This window comes from Fusarium tjaetaba (assembly GCF_013396195.1).
Source record: "Fusarium tjaetaba strain NRRL 66243 chromosome Unknown NRRL66243_c0000130, whole genome shotgun sequence".
NCBI classification, from domain to species: domain Eukaryota; kingdom Fungi; phylum Ascomycota; class Sordariomycetes; order Hypocreales; family Nectriaceae; genus Fusarium; species Fusarium tjaetaba.
In genome coordinates, this window is record NW_023501326.1 from 113635 (window position 1) to 132073 (window position 18439).

Here is an 18439-nt window from a genome sequence, read left to right on the forward strand (position 1 = left end):
ATCCCTGATTGGATCCCGAGTTGCCGTGGGATACAGGGTTGCAGTATCGGAAGACGCCCCCCGGCTGCCAGCACTTTAAACGGCTCTATTCTGGTTCCTGGTTCGCTCATCGACGGGCTATAACTTACAGATCCTGGAGTCTTATCTGGCGAGAAAGTCGTAATCGAGAGAAATCAAAAAGGCTTGGTCAGAGGTGCCTTGACTACGAAATAGAGTGGCAGGGTAGCAAGGAAGCCCACACGCGACTCAGGCAGAGAGGATACATAGAAGCAGCAAAACCGTCTCGATTTTGAAACGTTCAGGGTCTTCCCTAGTTCATGTCCTCTATTTTCAACAGTTTGGAGACTCTACTTTACGCCGGCCAGCCACTTCTTAACTGTATAATTCGCTCCACTTGGCTTACAAGTCAGGCCAAGTCTTGGATAAGTTGGTTGACGAGGCACAGACTGAGTTCAGTGTCACAGGCCCCCCTTCTACTCAAGGGCTTTTCGAGTTCTTCCTCCTTTGACCTTTTCTAACCCCTTTGTTACATCATTAGTTTGGTTACTCATCGTATCATTTTTGCATCCTTTGTCCTTTTTACCCGTGCGCTGAGTTTCCTCTCTTCCGTTCCGTTCAAAGGGTGTCTGTCCTCTTTCCAAAGTCGTCTCTCTATCTTCTCTTAATACCGACGACTTGACCAAAAAGAAAACCCGCCCACGATCTTAATTACACTACAGATTTAACCGATCGACTATACCATGTTTGCTTGAGATTAGATTCACGAGATCGCAAATCATGACCCCGGCCCTTCTAATGGCGCGTCTGCCGCCGTTTCTCGTCATCTCTGGCGTTCTCAATCTCGCTACCGGCCACGTTCTGCCACAACCGACAAAGACCATTGACTTTTATGAACTCAATGTTTTGCCGTATCCTCTCGCCGCGACGCCTGCGCCCGACGATTCATTATTGCTGCGAAGGCAATTCAACACCGTCTGTGGTTACCTAGGGGGAGATCCTGGACTACCAGCAACTTGCTCTGCTGGGTCGCATTGTGTGGTAGATGTCGATCACGGCGCTGTGGGATGTTGTCCCGATGGCGGATCTTGTACATCGGGTGTATTTACAGGCTGTGTGGATGCAGACAGTGGACCACAAACAGAGGTGAATCCATATGTGTTCACCTGCAGAGGGAGCGACTCGTGCTACAGGAATAGCTATGAGGGTGGTTTCTTTCAATTTGGATGCGGTTCAACATCTGGTTTGGCGACAAAAGTTGTGGCCACGGCTTCAGGAAAGAGTGCGATCGACCTCACAAGCATAAATGTTCCTCTTACACAGCCAGTGAGTTCACTCTCTGAACCCACAACACTAGGGACAAGGAGAAGGACAACAACGACGGATACTTCCGCCACAAAATCATCAACGACAAGGAGCGCATCTACAAAATCCACAGAAACCTCCTCAGGTTCAACAACAGAGTCAACAGCATCGACAACAACTAATTCAGAAACTTCCTCAACGGAGTCGGAAACTTCAACAGCCTCGGAGACCGAATCCGACACCTCCACAGAGACCACAGCTTCAGAGACAGCAGACCCATCGTCCACAGAATCTGGCGACTCTGATGCCCCTGACACCGACAGCAACGACAATGGCTCCAAGAATACGGGCGCCATCATCGGCGGCACCATCAGCGGCGTAGCAGCCCTCGCAGCTCTCATAGTTCTCGGCATTTGGCTATGGAAGCGCAAGAAGGGAAATACGCGCCAGGGGCCAGGCGTGAAACACCAGGTGCAACACATTGGGTAAGCGTCCCCATGAAAGACCTCTTTTATACTTTTCGCGCAAAAAGCTAACTGATGAATTTTTTCTAGTCCGCCATTAGACAATAATCATAATTTTGCTCCGGTGCCCCTTATGCATGAGACCGACAAAATGGCACCGCCCCCACCAGTTCCAGTGAGGAACCAGCAGCGCACTATGAACTCGGCTGCTGGGCACGAGGAGCCATATTCCGAGCCGTGGGACCCTTCCTCTAATTATGGCTATGGAAACTCAGCGGGTGCTGTGGGTGGATCTTCGCACATGGAGCATGATGAGGTGCCTTTGACACGAGACGATGACTTCGACCACAGTTACAACTCTGGCTTAGGACGAATCAGCGAGGAACACCCACGACCTGGAACAGCGATCAGCACGCCTGGCCAAATGAGCCAAGTATATCCTGGACCCCGCGGCGGTGGTGGAGGACCATTGTGGCAGCAGAATCGTGGGCCTGGGTGGTTCTAATTGTACATGAGAATCTGATGAAAAGGGGAGACGGCACATAAACAGGCGGCGGGTGACACCACAGCTCGAGAATTGCTTTGGCGTTTGCTTTTGGGTCAGCATATGGAGTTGGTATCCAGAGTTGCATTACTATAAAGGAGGAGTTGCAAGTCGTGATGAAGCGGTTCCCAACAGTGCTGGAGTAGAAGAGCTTCAGCTTGGGTTAATCATGAGATATGATGGCCACACGGTCATGGGTATGGGTTTTCGGTAGATAGCTATGATATAAAGAAATTAACCAACATTAACTCAAAGCAATTTTCATCATTTTAGTTTATCGTGGCCTTATTCTTTGTGTCTTTATATCAAATGGGAATGTGGGTTAGACACTGAACTGAAGCCGATACTTACTCGTCTTGATATGCTTGACTGTGGGTTTCTCAGAGTGACATCTTACCAACCTGCATGATTATGTTCAGCCTACCGTGTTTTTCAACCCCCTATAGTCCAGATCTTGACACTAGACTCGTCGAACACTGTCTTCGTTTCTGACGAATTTTTAAACCCCCATCCTCCTGAGCACGTTGCGACTACAGAACCGCTCGAATGCAAAGCAGTGCTTCCTACCGGCGCATCATGGGGCTTCCATGTCCATGATGGGTCTACCACGCCAGTTTGAGAGCCAACGCCTTCCCACACTGCAACACCACCATCTTGCGTCCCTGCCCAGACCTCGAAAGATGGGAACTCAGCATAGGGATCGCCAGCAAAGACATCCACCATCATCTTCTGTTGTGTAGGTGCACTCCGACCTCGAAGGGTGCAGAGGAGTTCACCTGTTCCGCGGACGTCATACACAATCAGACCAGAGGCATGGCGCTCGTTGAGGATCATGTATCGGCCGCATGGACTCCAGCGGACTTGAACAATTCCCTGACCTCCTATTCCTCCTGGGATGTCCTCAGAGCGAGGGAGAGACCAATTTGCAATAACCTTGTCTGAGCGGTGCACATCATACAAGCCCATCCACCGTGTCCATGTCCCTGCAGCAATGATAGAGCTCCCATTACCATCCACTGGCGAGGAAGCGAGAGCAGCGACAGTGCCCTTCATACCAACTCCATTTCCCTTCCGTATATGACGTCTAGAAGGGATAGTGGGTATAGTAAGTATCGGACCATCTGATCCTGGTCGAGTCATGTCAAAGTAATCAAGCCGGTTCGTTGAGCCGACGAGGAAATGCGTCCCGGGTGCATCCCAGAGGATAGACGAGGGCGTGATATACTCTTCTGTTTCAAAACGTATTAATTTATACGAAGCAAGTGGGGCAGAACGCGACGCGAGGCCATCATCATCTGGAGGGAAGAGATGGTAGAGCTGAATAGGGTGGTCGCGACATCCTACGAGGACTGTTTGCGAGGTTGGCTCAGCTAGAGAGTAGAAGGGCGCCGGGATGATCGTTTGAGAGGGCTCAGGGAGTGATATTGAGGATTGACACTCGAGATGTCGCGGGCGTGAAGCTGATGGGTCGAGAAGATCTTCAGGGAGGACAAAGGTGGATATTGAGTTGATGGCAGATGACACGATGAGTGATGTTCCATCGGCAGTCCATTGTGCAGATGTGTAGTAATTTTGGTTGGTGGTGGAAGAGTCTTGGTTGTTTATGTCATTATCAGGCTGAATGATTTGATTTTCAGCGATGAGGTTTAATGATGGTGCTTTCTGCTGCTGATCACAGTCCCTGTCCTGATCCTGCAGATCATTCGGCTGCAACTCTGAGTGTGAGGGTGCTGATTCAATTGCCGATTCAGGATCATCCATGTCCATGGTGTAAGTTGAGTTGAAAGTTGCGAGATGGTAATGGACGAGAAAATGAGGTACATGAGTGGAGACCTTCACTTTGTTTGACTGTCACTTACACGCTTATCATGATCCTGGCCAATCTCTAATCTCGAGATATGTAACATCCAAGGGTTCCTTTTCAGTTGGACAATTCAAGGGTCCTGTGGCATTCACTCTATTGAAACAGATTCCGAAGGACCTCTCACTGTAGATCAAACAGCTGAGGCCATCGTTGACTGTCTCATATATCCTCATAGCAACGTCATATGGATTGGCGCCAAGCGCCCGGTAGACAAAGGATCTCCTCAGCGGCCTCCGACAAATCCAATGGCCGTACTGTACGACTCCGTGCGTTGGCCTAGTTAGTTCTCTTCTGCAGGGTCCAGCGGGTGACTTCACAAAAAGGGCAGCTCGAGATCGCCGTTTTCCGTCTTGGCAGTTATTGCGAGGAGTTGAAAAGAGGCGCTGATTACAGGTATATTCCAGGAGATATACCTATCGCTGCGTCCCAGTTTCCGGGTCACTATAATTTTAGGCTTTCAGCCCTGGCCAGGTCAGGTACTGCCGAAGTAGGGAAACACGCGAGGTGTGAATATCAGGCGGAAGTGTATTTCCTCTATTCGTTGCTGTAGTTGGACAAGCTTAGTACAAAGTTACAGTGGGAGATGGATCACCACTTGAAAACTTGGATGTTGCACCCCTAGTGAGGTACCTCTACTGTTGGAACACGGAATTCAGGGCAGGTGCTCGAAGGTTAGGTTTCCTTTTAGAGCCACCCGCTTTTCCTTTAACTTTTAGGTAAGGAAGACAGCAGGAACAGTCTCATATTCAGCTTGAGGTGGTCGTCATTTTGATTACATTAATTAATTCTCCGACTTCCTTCCTTTCTTCCCTCCCTCTCTTTTCTTCTTCCTCCATCTTATCTCATCCCAATCCATAAAAGACTTCTCCCTTTTTGACTTCCAACATAAGGTACCAAAAGATAAACATCGTCTTTGAAACTTTCTCTTCTCTTCTGTCTCACCAATCATGATCTCCTAGTTCAGCTGGCCAAAACAGGCAATTCATACCCTCGTATCGTCGACTATCGGTCAATGCCGACTCGCTCTCAGTTTTCCACTCCAGATCCAGCTCCAGCTGCGCTACGCTCTCTTGAGTCTCTTCTACAACGCTGCCCCTCCCCGCGAAACACAGACAGCCTCGCCCAGACAAGACACCGACTAAAATAACCCATCATACGTCACTCCCCAGCAACGCACGGCGCCCGACCTTCTATCATTTCTCTCCACACGAGCCCGTGCCCAAAACCAGTCCAAAGCTAAGCTGGGCAAACCTCTTTGACGAGAGACGACTGGACCCTGGGCGTTCCTTCGTCTGATCTCGTGATTACTTGTGATCATTTTCTCTTTTGTGCCTGCCAGGCTTCTCGCGAGCTTCTCTCTCACCCTCTCGCGACACCTGCTGGGACGAATCCTCAATCGTCTTCTCCCGAAGTTGCGCGGCCGTGTTGTTATACCTTCGCGCACTTCACCTTATATCCGCCATGGACGTTTTTGCCCCAAACGACGACCAATGCGACCGGCTCAAGACGCCCTCGTATCTTGAGCTTGTCGTTTCTATGTATGGCTGCGCAACCCCTCTCTAAATTTGATGGCGTGTGTCCTTGTTATTAACCTTGATGTTGTAGCGTCCTCTTACTCGGCATTCTCGTGTCCTACCTTCCTCAGCATTATCGCATTATCTCCAGAGGCACCTCCGAAGGCATCTCGCCTTACTTTGTATTGCTTGGAACCACTTCCGCTACTGCCGGTTTCGCCAATATCCTTACTGTCCCACCGTCTCGTGCTGCCATAGGATGCTGCAAAGAGCTCGGTAGATTCGAGTGCGTCGCCGGTCTGCTCGGCGTTGCCCAGCTAGGCGCTCAATGGGTCTGCTTCAGCCTCATGTTAGCCTCCGCACCCAGCTCGATCTGTTTTCTCCACTAACATTTTACCAGTCTTGTCCTTTTCCTCATCTTCTTTAGATATAGAGAAGCCAATGTTCCACCGGAGGATCTTCGTGGCGATGCACCCAGATGGCAGACCGCTGTCATGGTTGGACTACTCTGTGTCCTTCACGGCCTCATTGTGGTTATCTTGACGGGTGTCTTTTTCATTGCTCTGCCCGATCATCTCGTTTTCTGGGCCAACTTCTTGGGAATCATGGCCACAGTCCTGGCCGCTATTCAATACGTGCCTCAGATCTGGATGACATACCATTTGAAACATGTTGGCAGTCTGAGCATCCCCATGATGTGCATCCAGACGCCCGGTGGCTTCTTATTCGCAGGAAGCCTTTTTGCCCGTCTGGGCTGGGAAGGATGGAGCACATGGTTCATCTACTTGATCACTGCATCTATGCAGGGATCAGTCCTGTTCATGGGTGTTTATTACGAATACATGGCGCGGCAGCATGGCGGTCATGCCAACGGCCATATCGACAGCGCACCACACTCACCTGTGCAGTACTCGAGCGCGCCCCGAAGGCCTCCGCCAGGCAGCAGGACCTATTCTGAGGGTTGGGAGCGTGGTCTTCCAGGACCTTTCACCGGTCACCCGGAGAGATACGCGGAAACGGAGGAGGACCTGCACGACATCCAAGAGAGAGAAGAGCGTGCTATCGAGCGGGAGAGCCAACCGTTGTTAAAACCTGGCGGTATTGGCAACCCTCACAGGACATACGACGCCACCGCCGAACACTGAGGAATTCACCTCTCTTACCTTGCCTTAAAGTTACAAGACGAGTTCAGGGTTAACAGCGAGCATGTGATATACCATAATTGTTTGAGGTATTTTATTGGTATTTAGTGATTACCTAGGATTGCATACTTTTTTTAGAAATGTACATTTTCTTCTTCTTCTCCCGAGCCCTCCGAGTTTGACTCATTGAAGATATTGCGGCGCAGGGTATGTGTGGGGGCCTTGATGACTCGAAGTCAGCCCGGCCGAGATAAAGAGTAATATCAGATACCGAACCAGGTGATTCGAGAGAAATTGTGTTGCTCCAAGTCAATGCTGAGATATTGCATTCTACCAATGAAGCCTTGAGTAGCCGTTATTCACAGCATCATCAGCTTCTCATGACAGAATAGAAGAAGCCTGGTGCCTGGGCCCTATCATGGCCCTAAACGACCCCCCGCTTCCGCGGGCGACGGGTGACTCTCATCGCCTGCAAATGCGGAATTGGGTGTCGCTGGCTTGCCCCCTGTGGGATGCGGTCGAGATGTGATTGGTTGGTTTTGTCTAATCAAGTTGAATGAATCACCGCATGTCATTCATGGTTCATCCGTCGATCAATTAAACCACCATCTAAAACCATCATTTCTGTCCTTTCTCCATTGCCGGAGCCATCTCTCCTCCTTTCTTCCATCTCAAGACCTAGAACCTAGGGATTCTTTCTTTCTCCCTACCAAACCTAGAGTCTTTGTCTTAAGACACTGTCGAGAGTTTCAATCACTCACCTTTAATCTTATCTTTATCGTACTCCGTCGTCAGCGACCACCCCGCGAGTCTTATTATCATGGCTATCTACAGTTCCGTACCGCCACCCGAACAACAGTCGGCCTCGAATACTCCTACTCCCACGGCGACAAATCCTCCGTTGGAGGCTTTGCAAGTCCATTCGCCTCCTACGCCAGTCAAGAATGGCAGCATTGATATCGATGCTTGGACTGTTTCGGCTCTTCAATCTCTCAGCGTTTCTCCGATCGCGCGTGGAACCGGCACTCCTCTTGCGATTCCTCTTGATGAGGCTGTCAAAGCCGACTCCAATTCTCCCGGGCGTAATGTCAATTTCAACGAAGATGAGGCCCCGATATCCAGCCTGAGACGACCACCTTCTAGGAGGGATAGCCAGCGAAAGCGGGATATGGTTCTGAAGGGCAAGGAGGGTAGTCGCCAGCGTCGTCGCTGGGAGAATGGTATGGCTTTATCATTGATAAGGAAGCACTCCGAACTCGGATCTGCTTCCTTTTGCGCAGCAGCATACTGATCGTTGGCCTCAATGTGTTAGACCGCTTGATGGGCGTTCCAAACGCTCAACCGCCTCTGCCTTCCGATTACGAAGTCCATCCTACTCATCCGATCCACCGAGTGCCTTACCAGCTTGCCCAGTTCTGGGACCGTGGCGTGCGCAAACAGGTTGAGGATAAGACGGCCCGTCTCCTTGCTGAACGCAAGAAACAGCAACTCAAGGCAGGCAGCGCCACGGGTCTCGGAGCTGGCGAGGTTCCTCGCGATCTGCGCGAAGCCACCAAGCGCAGTCCCGTTGTGCGCACCTGGGTGCGGTCTCTGGAAGAGCCTGTGCGACAATACCTCGCTAATCAGCAGGCTACGGCCACAACGCCAGCTGTCACTGCTGATGAAGATGCTGATAGTGCAGCTGAGCAGATGGACTCCGATGATGAAGAGATTGTGTTCGTCGGTAGGAACGGCGCCATGAGGGAGCTCAGAGAGAAGCAGGCAACATGGAAGCATGCGCATCGTGAAGTGTCACAGGAGACGGTCGACTCGGGTATGCTATTTGACTCGTTCGGCACCGATGAAAGCGCCGCCTTCAAGTGAGTATCGATATCGAGGGTACAGTGCAACTACTAACAACTCGCAGGCGTTGGCTCACACATACCATCTCGGACTATTACGGCATCCAATCTCGCTCCGTCAATCTCTCAAATCCTACGCGCCGAGTCGTCTATGTTGGTCTCAAGACCTCACAGGGCGCCTTGCCTTTACGAACGTTACCGCGGCCAATGTGGGAGGTCTGTTGAACGATTTTGAACATTTGGGGGTATCTGACCCAACCTGAATAGTGTTTGAGATGCATGAATAGACGTACAAGCGTAGACGGTAAGCATGGGTACACATGTAGGGCAATAGAAGCGATCTCACTGAGCTCGGTGGGCATAAGTCTGTTGTGCTGCGATGTGATATTGCTTGAAGCTGCTCATTGTGATCTGTAACACGCCCTTCCCTGCGTACTCGAGGGCATCTCTAGTTACCTGGTCATAGATCCACAAGTCGGGGACTTATAGCCTTCACAGGTAGGTCTAAATGTAGGTAATCCATCGTAAAGTACAGAAACATTGTGCTCCAGTTACTCCGTACATTTTATGTGGTGGCTGACTACACCCACTCTCGGTCCAAGATCCTCGAAACATTGTTTAATATTCTCCTGCCTCCCATGATTTGACCATATTTGGAAACTCGTTCTTCTGCCCTCATACTCAAAAAGTTCGCAAGTCCGCCTTGACCGTATTCAGATACTAGCAGACCTGCTATTATTTGCGCTGCACTGATATTGAGACCAGCACGGCGCAGGAATAACTCCCATGCACCATCACGAAAGTCAAGAAAAGACCCAAACTGATGAGCTGATGAAGAATAGCGGGACATTATTGACAAAGCCCATTTAGAAAGTGTTTCATCGCAGCCAGAAACCAGATGTGTTGATATGCCTGCTCGAAGACTCGTTGTGAAACGTACGAAGTCAGCATACCCGGAGATATCAGAGGGTGTTGGTGACCCGACATATTCTCCCAGCGGATTCGATTCTGATACTAATATAAATAAAGATTCGTATTTCTCACTTATTTGTCTGACTCTTTCACGAAATGGTGTGAGAGCACTGGATCCAGGAAGAGGTTTCTGTTTCACTTTCAGTATCGTAGTTAATATGAGGCCGGCACCAGGGCTTATGGATATATCAGCCTCAAACGCCAAAGGCGAAATGATTTCCCTTCTTTGAGCCGATCCAGGAGACCAGGCAACTGTGTTGTACTGTGAGAAGTCTCGGTCGATGAGCTCAGCTTGTGGCCAGACTTTCTCCAGGTAGGAGAGAGTGCTGCGACTCAAGTCCAACGAGACTATGTAACGACAAGTCTCATGAGGAATGTCGAGATTTGGAACCGGGGCGTCTTGCAGCTCGCTCTGGGCCTCTTCTTGGATAACGGGAAGTATTGTAGGATCGGTCATGGAGGGCATGGCCCTTGGGGCTGCCGAAGTTTGAGAGGAGCTGCTGCTTTTCTTCGGCCTTTTCGGTTGTCGAAGCTGCATGAAACCAGACAATAAGCTGCTGGACGCACTTGAGTCAGTGGCCTCCAGCAACAGATTCTCCCTCTCGCAGACATTCTTATTTCTTGTACCTTGTCGTAACGAACCTATTAATTCCTTCAAAGACTGTGCAACATGAGGCTTCTGAGACTTCGAAGTAGCCGTCGAGCCGTCCTGATTCTGGTGACCGATTGATGGCGACGACACCACAACTGAGGCAACTTCTTGTTCAATCTCTTCATCGGTCAGAATTTGGAGCACCATTGGTAAGTTTCGAGAAACGATGTAGTTGTGACTGCATAGTCGGGGAGGCCTTAGGGTAAGCAACTCTCTCGCAACAGGTCCCAACTGAATTGATGCCTCGGTCAATGAAACTTTGCCACTCTTCTGAGGGATTGGTGTCCATTTAAGTGATGATTCGAGACGACTTAGGTCCTTGTAGCAGGTCAGATGAAAGGCCTTGGGGGAAAATTGTTGTAGCCATTCAAAATGATCCTGCAAAACGGACAAGTGTAACATCCATTCAGGATCAGGTATTTGAAAATCAACTGCTGGTACCCGCAACCGTAATAAAGCGCCTTCTGGGTTCAATCGTTCTTGTTCCAATCGTAGATTTGCCTGGTGGTGTTTCTCATCTAATATAGACTGCAATGCTTCTTCGAAATATGCCCCATCCTCAGCTGAAGACTGGGGTGCTTCCTCAGAACGCAGGAGATGAGGTGCCAAAGTTTCTGCAAGATTATCCCGAGCTGGACTGGTAGCAGTGCTAGATGGCAACATCGGCACGTCTAATTTGAGAGCTGAATGTTTCTTTGCTGTATTAGACAAGAAAGCCGCCTTACCTGTCGGAGGAGAGCTGGGCATAGTTGAAGGGGCAGGAGGCTCGGAGTCCACAAAGCCATGTTGCATATTCCAATCCAAGTCCTCAACTGCAGGATTGGATGGAGTGCTTGGTTCTGAGGTCAGATCGATCACCATATGTCCTGTGCTTGGAAGAAATGGTTCGTCCAAGTCAGAGGCAGGGGAAAGCGGAGCTGACACCGGCTCCAAGTTTGAACGGTAATGCTAACGAAATCAGAACAAATCCTGAACTTGCACACCCTGACTCACTCTATCTAGAGAGAATATTTGTCTGATTTGGTCTGGCGTGCAAGCCTGATTTGGTGCCTGCTGTGTATAGAACGAAGCGTGGTCAGATTCCGTAAATGTAGGCTCATCACCCTCCAATTCACGCAAGGCTAATGTTTGCCATCGTGAGATGGTGGATGGAAAGCCAAGGCCTTCATCTTTCTCAGTACTGACATACGTCAATGGGAGCCATTGGGTCAGGATGTTGCAAGAGCTTGCAATCCGGATATCTTGTAGATATTGTGACAGTTCTTTTTGCAGATTATGCCCTGTATCTATGCTTTCCGAAGGGAGTCGAAGGCTTTTTGTTTGGCCTAGAAATCTAAATACTGAAGAATCAGGGACCTTAGGGTCTATAGGGATGTCGTAGCTTTCATCTTCGAGAAACGGCTCTAATGCGACCTTCGTGCGAGGCAAAGGTGCTGCAGTTAGTCCAGGCTGATCAACTAGCCCATTCTCTTTTGCCGGTTCCGCAGTTTCTCGTAGCTGTCTGACAATATCTCGAAATCGATATGGGGCACCTTGGTGATTATGGAAACATTGGTTCTCAATAGCGTAATCGACGACTCGCTGACTTCTGGTAGTTGAGGCTGTAGTCGAACTCATGCTGAGAAGTAAGACACCTCAGGTAGATAACTTAGTAGTAAGGACTTAGGATGTCATAAAGAGAGACCTCAAGTTGGATTTTACATGATGAATCGACCCTGAGCATCAGATCTTATACGAGTTCGTAGATTCCCTTGACTCCTTCCTCCAAAGGCTGATGTTCATGTTTATTTTGGACAGGCAAGGGCTGGGTGCGGAAGGTGCGATGGAAGACGAGAAGGGCTGCTTCAGTGGCAGCGCACGCTTCATCACTGACTGATCCTCAGACTATGCCGCAATGATATAGTAAGAGTTCTTGAGCATGACTTTTATGATATGAACCATTTCTTTTAGATAAAGCTGTTAAGCTTATAATTAGAGGGCTGATATAGTGTCTCTGACCCAAGGCAGCAAGAAAGCTTCAGAGCTTGAATTAGTTAGGTTGTCGAAAACCCTCATTCTAGAGACCTTTCAAGTCTATACTTAGCTTACCTTACTCAAGTCTTTGTGTCATGGAGTTGGGATCATGTTTCTTGTATCCCCTCACCTCCAGCTGCGTCTTACATGGGGTGTAAGTGTTTATGCCCCACTAAACGGCATACATGCATCTCAAGTCCATTTTAAAAGCCTAGGAACTTAACGAACCCCACTGGACCGCTGTAATCCGCACTAACTCCGGGGGCTAGTGACGCACCTGGTCCCGGAGACAAGCAGTTAGTTGCATTGGTGAGCTTTTGAACCTCGACAGTTCTCGTCGAGGGGCAAACACAACGCGTTACCTTGCTTCTCCGCTACATCCAACGCTTGCGAGCCCCTTAACGAGCAAGAAAATATGGCATATGTCGCACCTATCCATCGCGCTACGAGCATACGCCATGCCCTACGGGCGAACGTGCTTTCTCCTGATATAGATGACTTGGTTGTGGCGTAAGAGCTCCAACGCCTTCGATGACGCCTCGAGCAGATGCTGATTGAGGCTTCACAGGAAGGCGAACCGACTCGAAATATGGCGCCTCACAGAAGAGGGCCTCGTGTGCCTACAGACGAAACTGATCCACGGATCAATAGCGATGCTGCAATGTTTACGACCCAAAGGTTCAGAGACCGATTTATTGTTTATCGGCACCGATAGACTGCATTACTTCAACCTGGTGTGGAACCCGTTAACAAAGCAACTGGACACCATCGAGCGTGTTATCGAAGACCTTGCAGAGCCATATATGCGACATTCGTCAAGTCAGAATAAATGCGTTGTCGATCCGACCGGGCGATTCCTAGCCATGCATCTTTGGGAGGGAGTGCTGAATGTTTTCAAACTCCCCATACGCAAGGGCTCTACCAACAAGCTGGAACGACTCGACCAGGTTAGGCTCACAGAACTCTTCATGAAAGCAAGCACTTTCATCCACAGCCGAACCGGTCACCCGACCATTGCCTTTTTATACAAGACACAGCTAGAACAGGAAGAAGCTCGATTGGTTATATATAGGTTGACTCACGATGACAAAGGGAACACCGTTTCCAAGTTCGACCCCCATAAAGACAGAGAGCTCGACGTTGTCATTCCTGACCCGTACGCCTCAATGCTCATTCCTGTTCCGTTAGACGAGGAAAAGCGTTACCATGTGCGCAACACCGAAGGAGCAAAGGCACATTTAGGTGGCATCTTAGTCATTGGAGAAACTCTTCTTACATATTTTGATGGCCTGACACACAGAAGTGTATCTTCGGTTCTTCAGGATCCAAGAATATTTGTGTCTTGGGCCGAGTACGACGGTACACATTACTTGTTGGCTGATGACTATGGACGACTGGATCTGTTGACGATTGACACAAACCTTGAAACCACCGGTGTTGTTGTGACCGGCATGACACTCGAGCCTCTCAAGATCGGCCGCTCACCAGCCATCACATCCAGAGCGTCCAATCTGGTTTATCTTGGGGATAACACCTTATTTGTGGCTTCACACCACGGTGACTCGCAGCTTTATCAGATCGACGTGGAAAGCGCCACTGTCACATTGGTCCAATCCTTCTCAAACAATGCGCCCATTCTTGACTTTTCCATCATGGATATGGGCAACCGAGAAGGCGATGCTCAAGCTGGCAATGCCTTTTCGTCTGGTCAGTCAAGAATAGTGGCAGGCTGTGGTGCCTACCGCGATGGGAGCCTTCGAAGTATTCGAAGCGGTGTCGGTCTCGAAGACAGAGGTGTTCTGGACGAGCTAGAGGGAACCAGAGGTCTATTCACTCTTCGTTCATACGGGTCTGACCTGGTAGATACCCTGGTCGTCTCAGCGATCACCGAGACAAGGGTTCTCAGCTTTGACCGTGAAGGCGGAATTGAAGAGATATACTCTTTCCAGGGCATGTCACTCGATACCGAGACCCTTTTGGCTTCAAATCTTCCCAACGGACAGTTGCTCCAGATCACTCCTCGCTCAGTCGTCTTACTTGATCCCGAAAGTGGCACGGCAACCAGTAAATGGGACGTTCCAAGCGGCAAGTCGATCACAAGAGCGTCAGCAAACAGCAAGTGGGCATTGCTTTCGGTTGATGGAACATCCCTTGTCTCATTGAATCTCTTGCAGAACCTGGCTGTCAACGTTCAACAAAGCCAAAACACCTCAGACTCACAAGCTGATCAAATATCATGCATACATGCTGCCCGGGATCCACCAGATCTCGGTGTAGTCGGCTGGTGGTCTTCTGGACAGATATCATTGATAGATATGGCTTCCTTGAAGCCACTCCATGGAGAGTCCATGAGGCAAACCGAGGATAGTGCGACAGTCCCAAGAGATATTGCACTTGTCCAACTGCATCCGCCTGAGATATCGGGGCCTACACTTTTGGTCGCAATGGAAGACGGCAATGTGGTTACGTTCAATGTATCTACCAAGGGCTTCGCTGTCTCTGGTCGGAAAAGCGTGACTCTGGGCAGTAACCCAGCTCGACTACACATACTCCCGCAACAGGATGGTACATCGAACGTCTTTGTGACGACTGAGCATGCCAGTCTCATCTATGGCGCCGAAGGACGAATCATATTCTCTGCCACAACCGCCGATGATGCCACCTTTGTTGCACCATTTGATTCCCACGCTTTCCCAGATTCCGTGATCCTGTCTACAGACCAGCATATTCGAATCTGTCATGTTGATAAGGAGAGACTTACACACGTGAAGTCTCTGCCTGTCAACGAAACTGTCAGACGGGTAGCCTACTCCCCAGGGCTGAAAGCCTTCGGTCTAGGCTCCATCAAGAAGGAGTTAGTCGGCAACGAAGAGGTTGTGTCGAGTTCATTTAGGCTTGTTGATGAGATTGTATTCAAGGAGCTCGGTTCACCTTTCCCATTGAATGCTTCAAGCAGCCTCGAGATTGTCGAATGTGTCATTAGGACTGAGCTCCCCGATGTTGGCGGCAACCATGTGGAGAGATTTATTGTTGGCACAAGCTTCATCAGTGATGGGGTGGAAGACCCAAACGGTACTGGCGGCCGTATCCTGGTCCTCGGAGTTGACTCAAACCGTCAGGTGTACCAGATTGTCTCTCACAATTTGAAAGGCCCTTGCCGCTGTTTAGGCATGGTTGGTGACAACATCATTGCTGGACTGTCCAAGACAGTTGTGGCCTATAGTTTCCTGCAAGAGACAAGCAGTTCCGGTTTACTCCAGAAGCTCGCTGTTTATCGCCCGGCGGCCTTGCCTCTGGATCTCGACGTATCCGGCAACATGATTGGCGTGGTTGATCTGATGCAGTCACTATCTTTAGTTGAGTTCATTCCTGCACAAGATGGTAACAAGGCCAGGTTAGAGGAACGTGCACGTCACTTCGAGCCCCTGTGGGCCACCTCGGTCTGTCATATTGAAGGAGAAAGGTGGCTGGAGGCTGATTCAAAGGGCAATCTCGTTGTCCTGCAACGAAACGTGGATGCACCGACAGAGCAAGACCGAATGCGCCTTGAGATTACGAGCGAAATGAATATTGGCGAACAGATCAACCGGATCCGAAAACTCAATGTCCCAATGGCGGAGAACGGAATTGTCCATCCACGAGCCTTCCTCGCCTCGGTAAGCACAAACTGTAGTAAAACATGAGACATAAGCTAATAGGGAATAGGCCGAGGGCTCGTTGTATCTTTATGGTGATATTGCACCACAGTACCAGGACCTGCTTATGACGTTCCAGTTAAAGATGGAAGAGTACATTCATGTACCAGGAAGCGTCGAATTTAAGCTATGGCGTTCCTTTCGTAATGAAAACCGGGAGAGCGAGGGACCTTTCCGATTTATAGACGGGGAGATGGTTGAGAGATTCTTGGATATGGATGAAGGAAAGCAAGAGCTTGTTTGCGAGGGTCTTGGACCAAGTGTCGAGGATATGCGCAACTTGATTGAGGAGTTGAGGAGAATGCATTGAGATGTTTCTCATAGATTAATGAGTTATGTTGTTCTGGCTCTCACTGGGGTTGTCTTTACATGGATGTTATGTAGTTGGTTGCTAGATGTTCAGGACGAATGGGACAAAGATGATTGGTCAGAAGCCATGAAGTCATAGAGATATTGATATGAGTCCATTGAGCCGTGACTGGTGTGTATGATGTACCTGGGGAGACTGGTTTGAGTATATATCGGACTTTTTCTCTATTCGAAAGCATTTTTGCGTCACAATGACTGATTCTCCATCTTGGTAGTCATTATCAAGGTGAAAGCTGTAGAGGCAAGAAAGGAACTCAGATGCCCGGGATAGACCGGAAACCCCACCCGAAAGTGACCGGACCAATGGCGAGGCTTCAATTTCCGAGCTCAACTCGATCTGGCAGCCTGAGGCCACATTTTGCAGCCAAAACTTTCGGCAAAGCATCATCAGCCGATTACCACCAAGGAAAAGACCTCAAACCTTCCCTTCGACGACCTCACCCTCGCAACCGCCACACCCCACGATCCCTCACGATGGCGACCCTCGCGACCGCTTCTCGTCTCTGCTTGCGCACGGCTGCAAAGCCCGCCGTCCCTGCTGTGCGCGCCCTCAGCACCACCGCCGTTCGAACCGACAGCGCGTCCGCCTCCGCATACTCCAGCCCTTTCAAGTTCAAGGGTGAGAGCAAGGGTGCTCAGATTCCCGACTTTGGAAAATACGTCTCCTCTGGCGGCGAGACAAAGAACAAGCTCTACTCGTACTTTATGGTTGGTGCTCTCGGTGCCGTCAGTGCTGCTGGAGCCAAGAGCACAGTTCAGGGTGGGTTGAATTCCGGTTCTAGGTCCGGTGTCTTGCCATTGGGTTGCAATTGGTGTTGTACCTAGTTGGCATGATGTCCGGGATGGTCAATTGATGGTTACTGACGATGGAATGACAGAGTTCCTGGTCAACATGTCTGCTTCCGCCGATGTTCTGGCCATGGCCAAGGTTGAGGTTGATCTGAGCTCTATCCCCGAGGGCAAGAACGTGAGTCGGGATATGGTCTAGCACATACGAGGCAACGTTGCTGAACGGTTTTTCAGGTTATCATCAAGTGGCGAGGCAAGCCCGTCTTCATCCGACACCGAACCCAAGACGAGATCGACCAGGCAAACAAGGTCAACATCTCTGCTCTCCGAGATCCCGAGGAGGACAGCGCCCGTGTCAAGAACCCCGAGTGGCTTATCATGTTGGGTATGTGATTTGGTGAATTGGTCAGCATTCGAATATACATACTAACGAATCCTTAGGTGTCTGCACCCACTTGGGTTGTGTCCCCATTGGCGAGGCCGGTGACTACGGCGGTTGGTTCTGCCCTTGCCACGGTTCTCACTACGATATCTCCGGCCGAATAAGGAAGGGTCCTGCCCCTCTCAACCTCGAGATCCCCGAGTACGATTTCCCCGAGGAAGGCAAGCTGGTCGTCGGTTAAGCGGACCATGTAAGAGTATATCTTTTATAACGGAGAAACGAAGGAAAGGAGAGATGGGAGTGAGAGCGCATTAGACTGGCGGGCGGACCACAACACACAACACTTGACGCATGCCCATACCGAGGCCCCTGGGTGGGCGCAAGTTTGCTGTTTCTTAGACGTGGCCTTTCTGTCCATTTGTATAAAAATAAAACGTCCTAGGAAAAATCTCAGTCAACAGGCTCAAAGAGAGGGGTGGGGGAGAAGACAAGAGCGGGAGAATGAGTGCAAGATGCATCTCGTGTACGAGATGTTGTACTAATTGATTTTCATTGCCTTTATTCGGAGGTGATATGATTATGTGAAGTGTGAGAGCATTACTTATATTCGACGTGAAATTGTGATATCTGAAACGCATCTATAGACTTCAAGGAACGTCCAGATACGTAGTTGAAGAGGCTCATCAGCCCTCTCAAATCGAGAATTATAGCTGATGACTAACTTAACTTTATTTGTATATCGTAGCATACTAGTACAAAGTCGATAAATTTAAATCAAGAATGGAGTTGTATAGTCAAACAAAGTTTCCAATACTTGTCAAACTTGAATCACTTTTATCTAGTTGAATCTACATACCAGTGCATTATGTGCACCCTGTACTATAACGAGGCCTGAT

The 18439-nt window shown here is 49.6% G+C and overlaps 7 protein-coding genes across 7 annotated transcripts; 5 read left to right on the plus strand and 2 right to left on the minus strand.

The window, feature by feature from the left end:
- Window positions 1-777: 777 nt before the first annotated feature.
- On the plus strand, window positions 778-2271 carry FTJAE_6690 (uncharacterized protein; the record flags this gene model as incomplete). The annotated part of the gene is made up of 2 exons (XM_037353328.1): window positions 778-1787; window positions 1857-2271. The coding sequence occupies 2 exons, from the start codon at window positions 778-780 to the stop codon at window positions 2269-2271; spliced, it is 1425 nt and encodes a 474-aa protein (XP_037206233.1).
- Window positions 2272-2742: 471 nt separating this feature from the next.
- FTJAE_6691 (guanine nucleotide-binding negative regulator 1) lies at window positions 2743-4077 on the minus strand (the record flags this gene model as incomplete). Its single annotated transcript, XM_037353329.1, has 1 exon — window positions 2743-4077. One exon carries the CDS (start codon window positions 4075-4077, stop codon window positions 2743-2745), a length of 1335 nt encoding a protein of 444 aa, XP_037206234.1.
- A 1558-nt stretch (window positions 4078-5635) lies between these two features.
- On the plus strand, window positions 5636-6833 carry FTJAE_6692 (PQ loop repeat; the record flags this gene model as incomplete). The annotated part of the gene is made up of 3 exons (XM_037353330.1): window positions 5636-5712; window positions 5780-6037; window positions 6089-6833. 3 exons carry the CDS (start codon window positions 5636-5638, stop codon window positions 6831-6833), a joined length of 1080 nt encoding a protein of 359 aa, XP_037206235.1.
- An 817-nt stretch (window positions 6834-7650) lies between these two features.
- Window positions 7651-8896, plus strand: FTJAE_6693 (uncharacterized protein; the record flags this gene model as incomplete). The annotated part of the gene is made up of 3 exons (XM_037353331.1): window positions 7651-8050; window positions 8143-8689; window positions 8737-8896. 3 exons carry the CDS (start codon window positions 7651-7653, stop codon window positions 8894-8896), a joined length of 1107 nt encoding a protein of 368 aa, XP_037206236.1.
- A 1112-nt stretch (window positions 8897-10008) lies between these two features.
- On the minus strand, window positions 10009-11912 carry FTJAE_6694 (uncharacterized protein; the record flags this gene model as incomplete). The annotated part of the gene is made up of 3 exons (XM_037353332.1): window positions 10009-10175; window positions 10286-11243; window positions 11289-11912. 3 exons carry the CDS (start codon window positions 11910-11912, stop codon window positions 10009-10011), a joined length of 1749 nt encoding a protein of 582 aa, XP_037206237.1.
- An 811-nt stretch (window positions 11913-12723) lies between these two features.
- On the plus strand, window positions 12724-16313 carry FTJAE_6695 (DNA damage-binding 1; the record flags this gene model as incomplete). Its single annotated transcript, XM_037353333.1, has 3 exons — window positions 12724-12818; window positions 12877-15964; window positions 16014-16313. 3 exons carry the CDS (start codon window positions 12724-12726, stop codon window positions 16311-16313), a joined length of 3483 nt encoding a protein of 1160 aa, XP_037206238.1.
- Window positions 16314-16846: 533 nt separating this feature from the next.
- On the plus strand, window positions 16847-17784 carry FTJAE_6696 (cytochrome b-c1 complex subunit rieske mitochondrial; the record flags this gene model as incomplete). The annotated part of the gene is made up of 4 exons (XM_037353334.1): window positions 16847-17132; window positions 17251-17339; window positions 17396-17546; window positions 17603-17784. 4 exons carry the CDS (start codon window positions 16847-16849, stop codon window positions 17782-17784), a joined length of 708 nt encoding a protein of 235 aa, XP_037206239.1.
- Window positions 17785-18439: the final 655 nt, after the last annotated feature.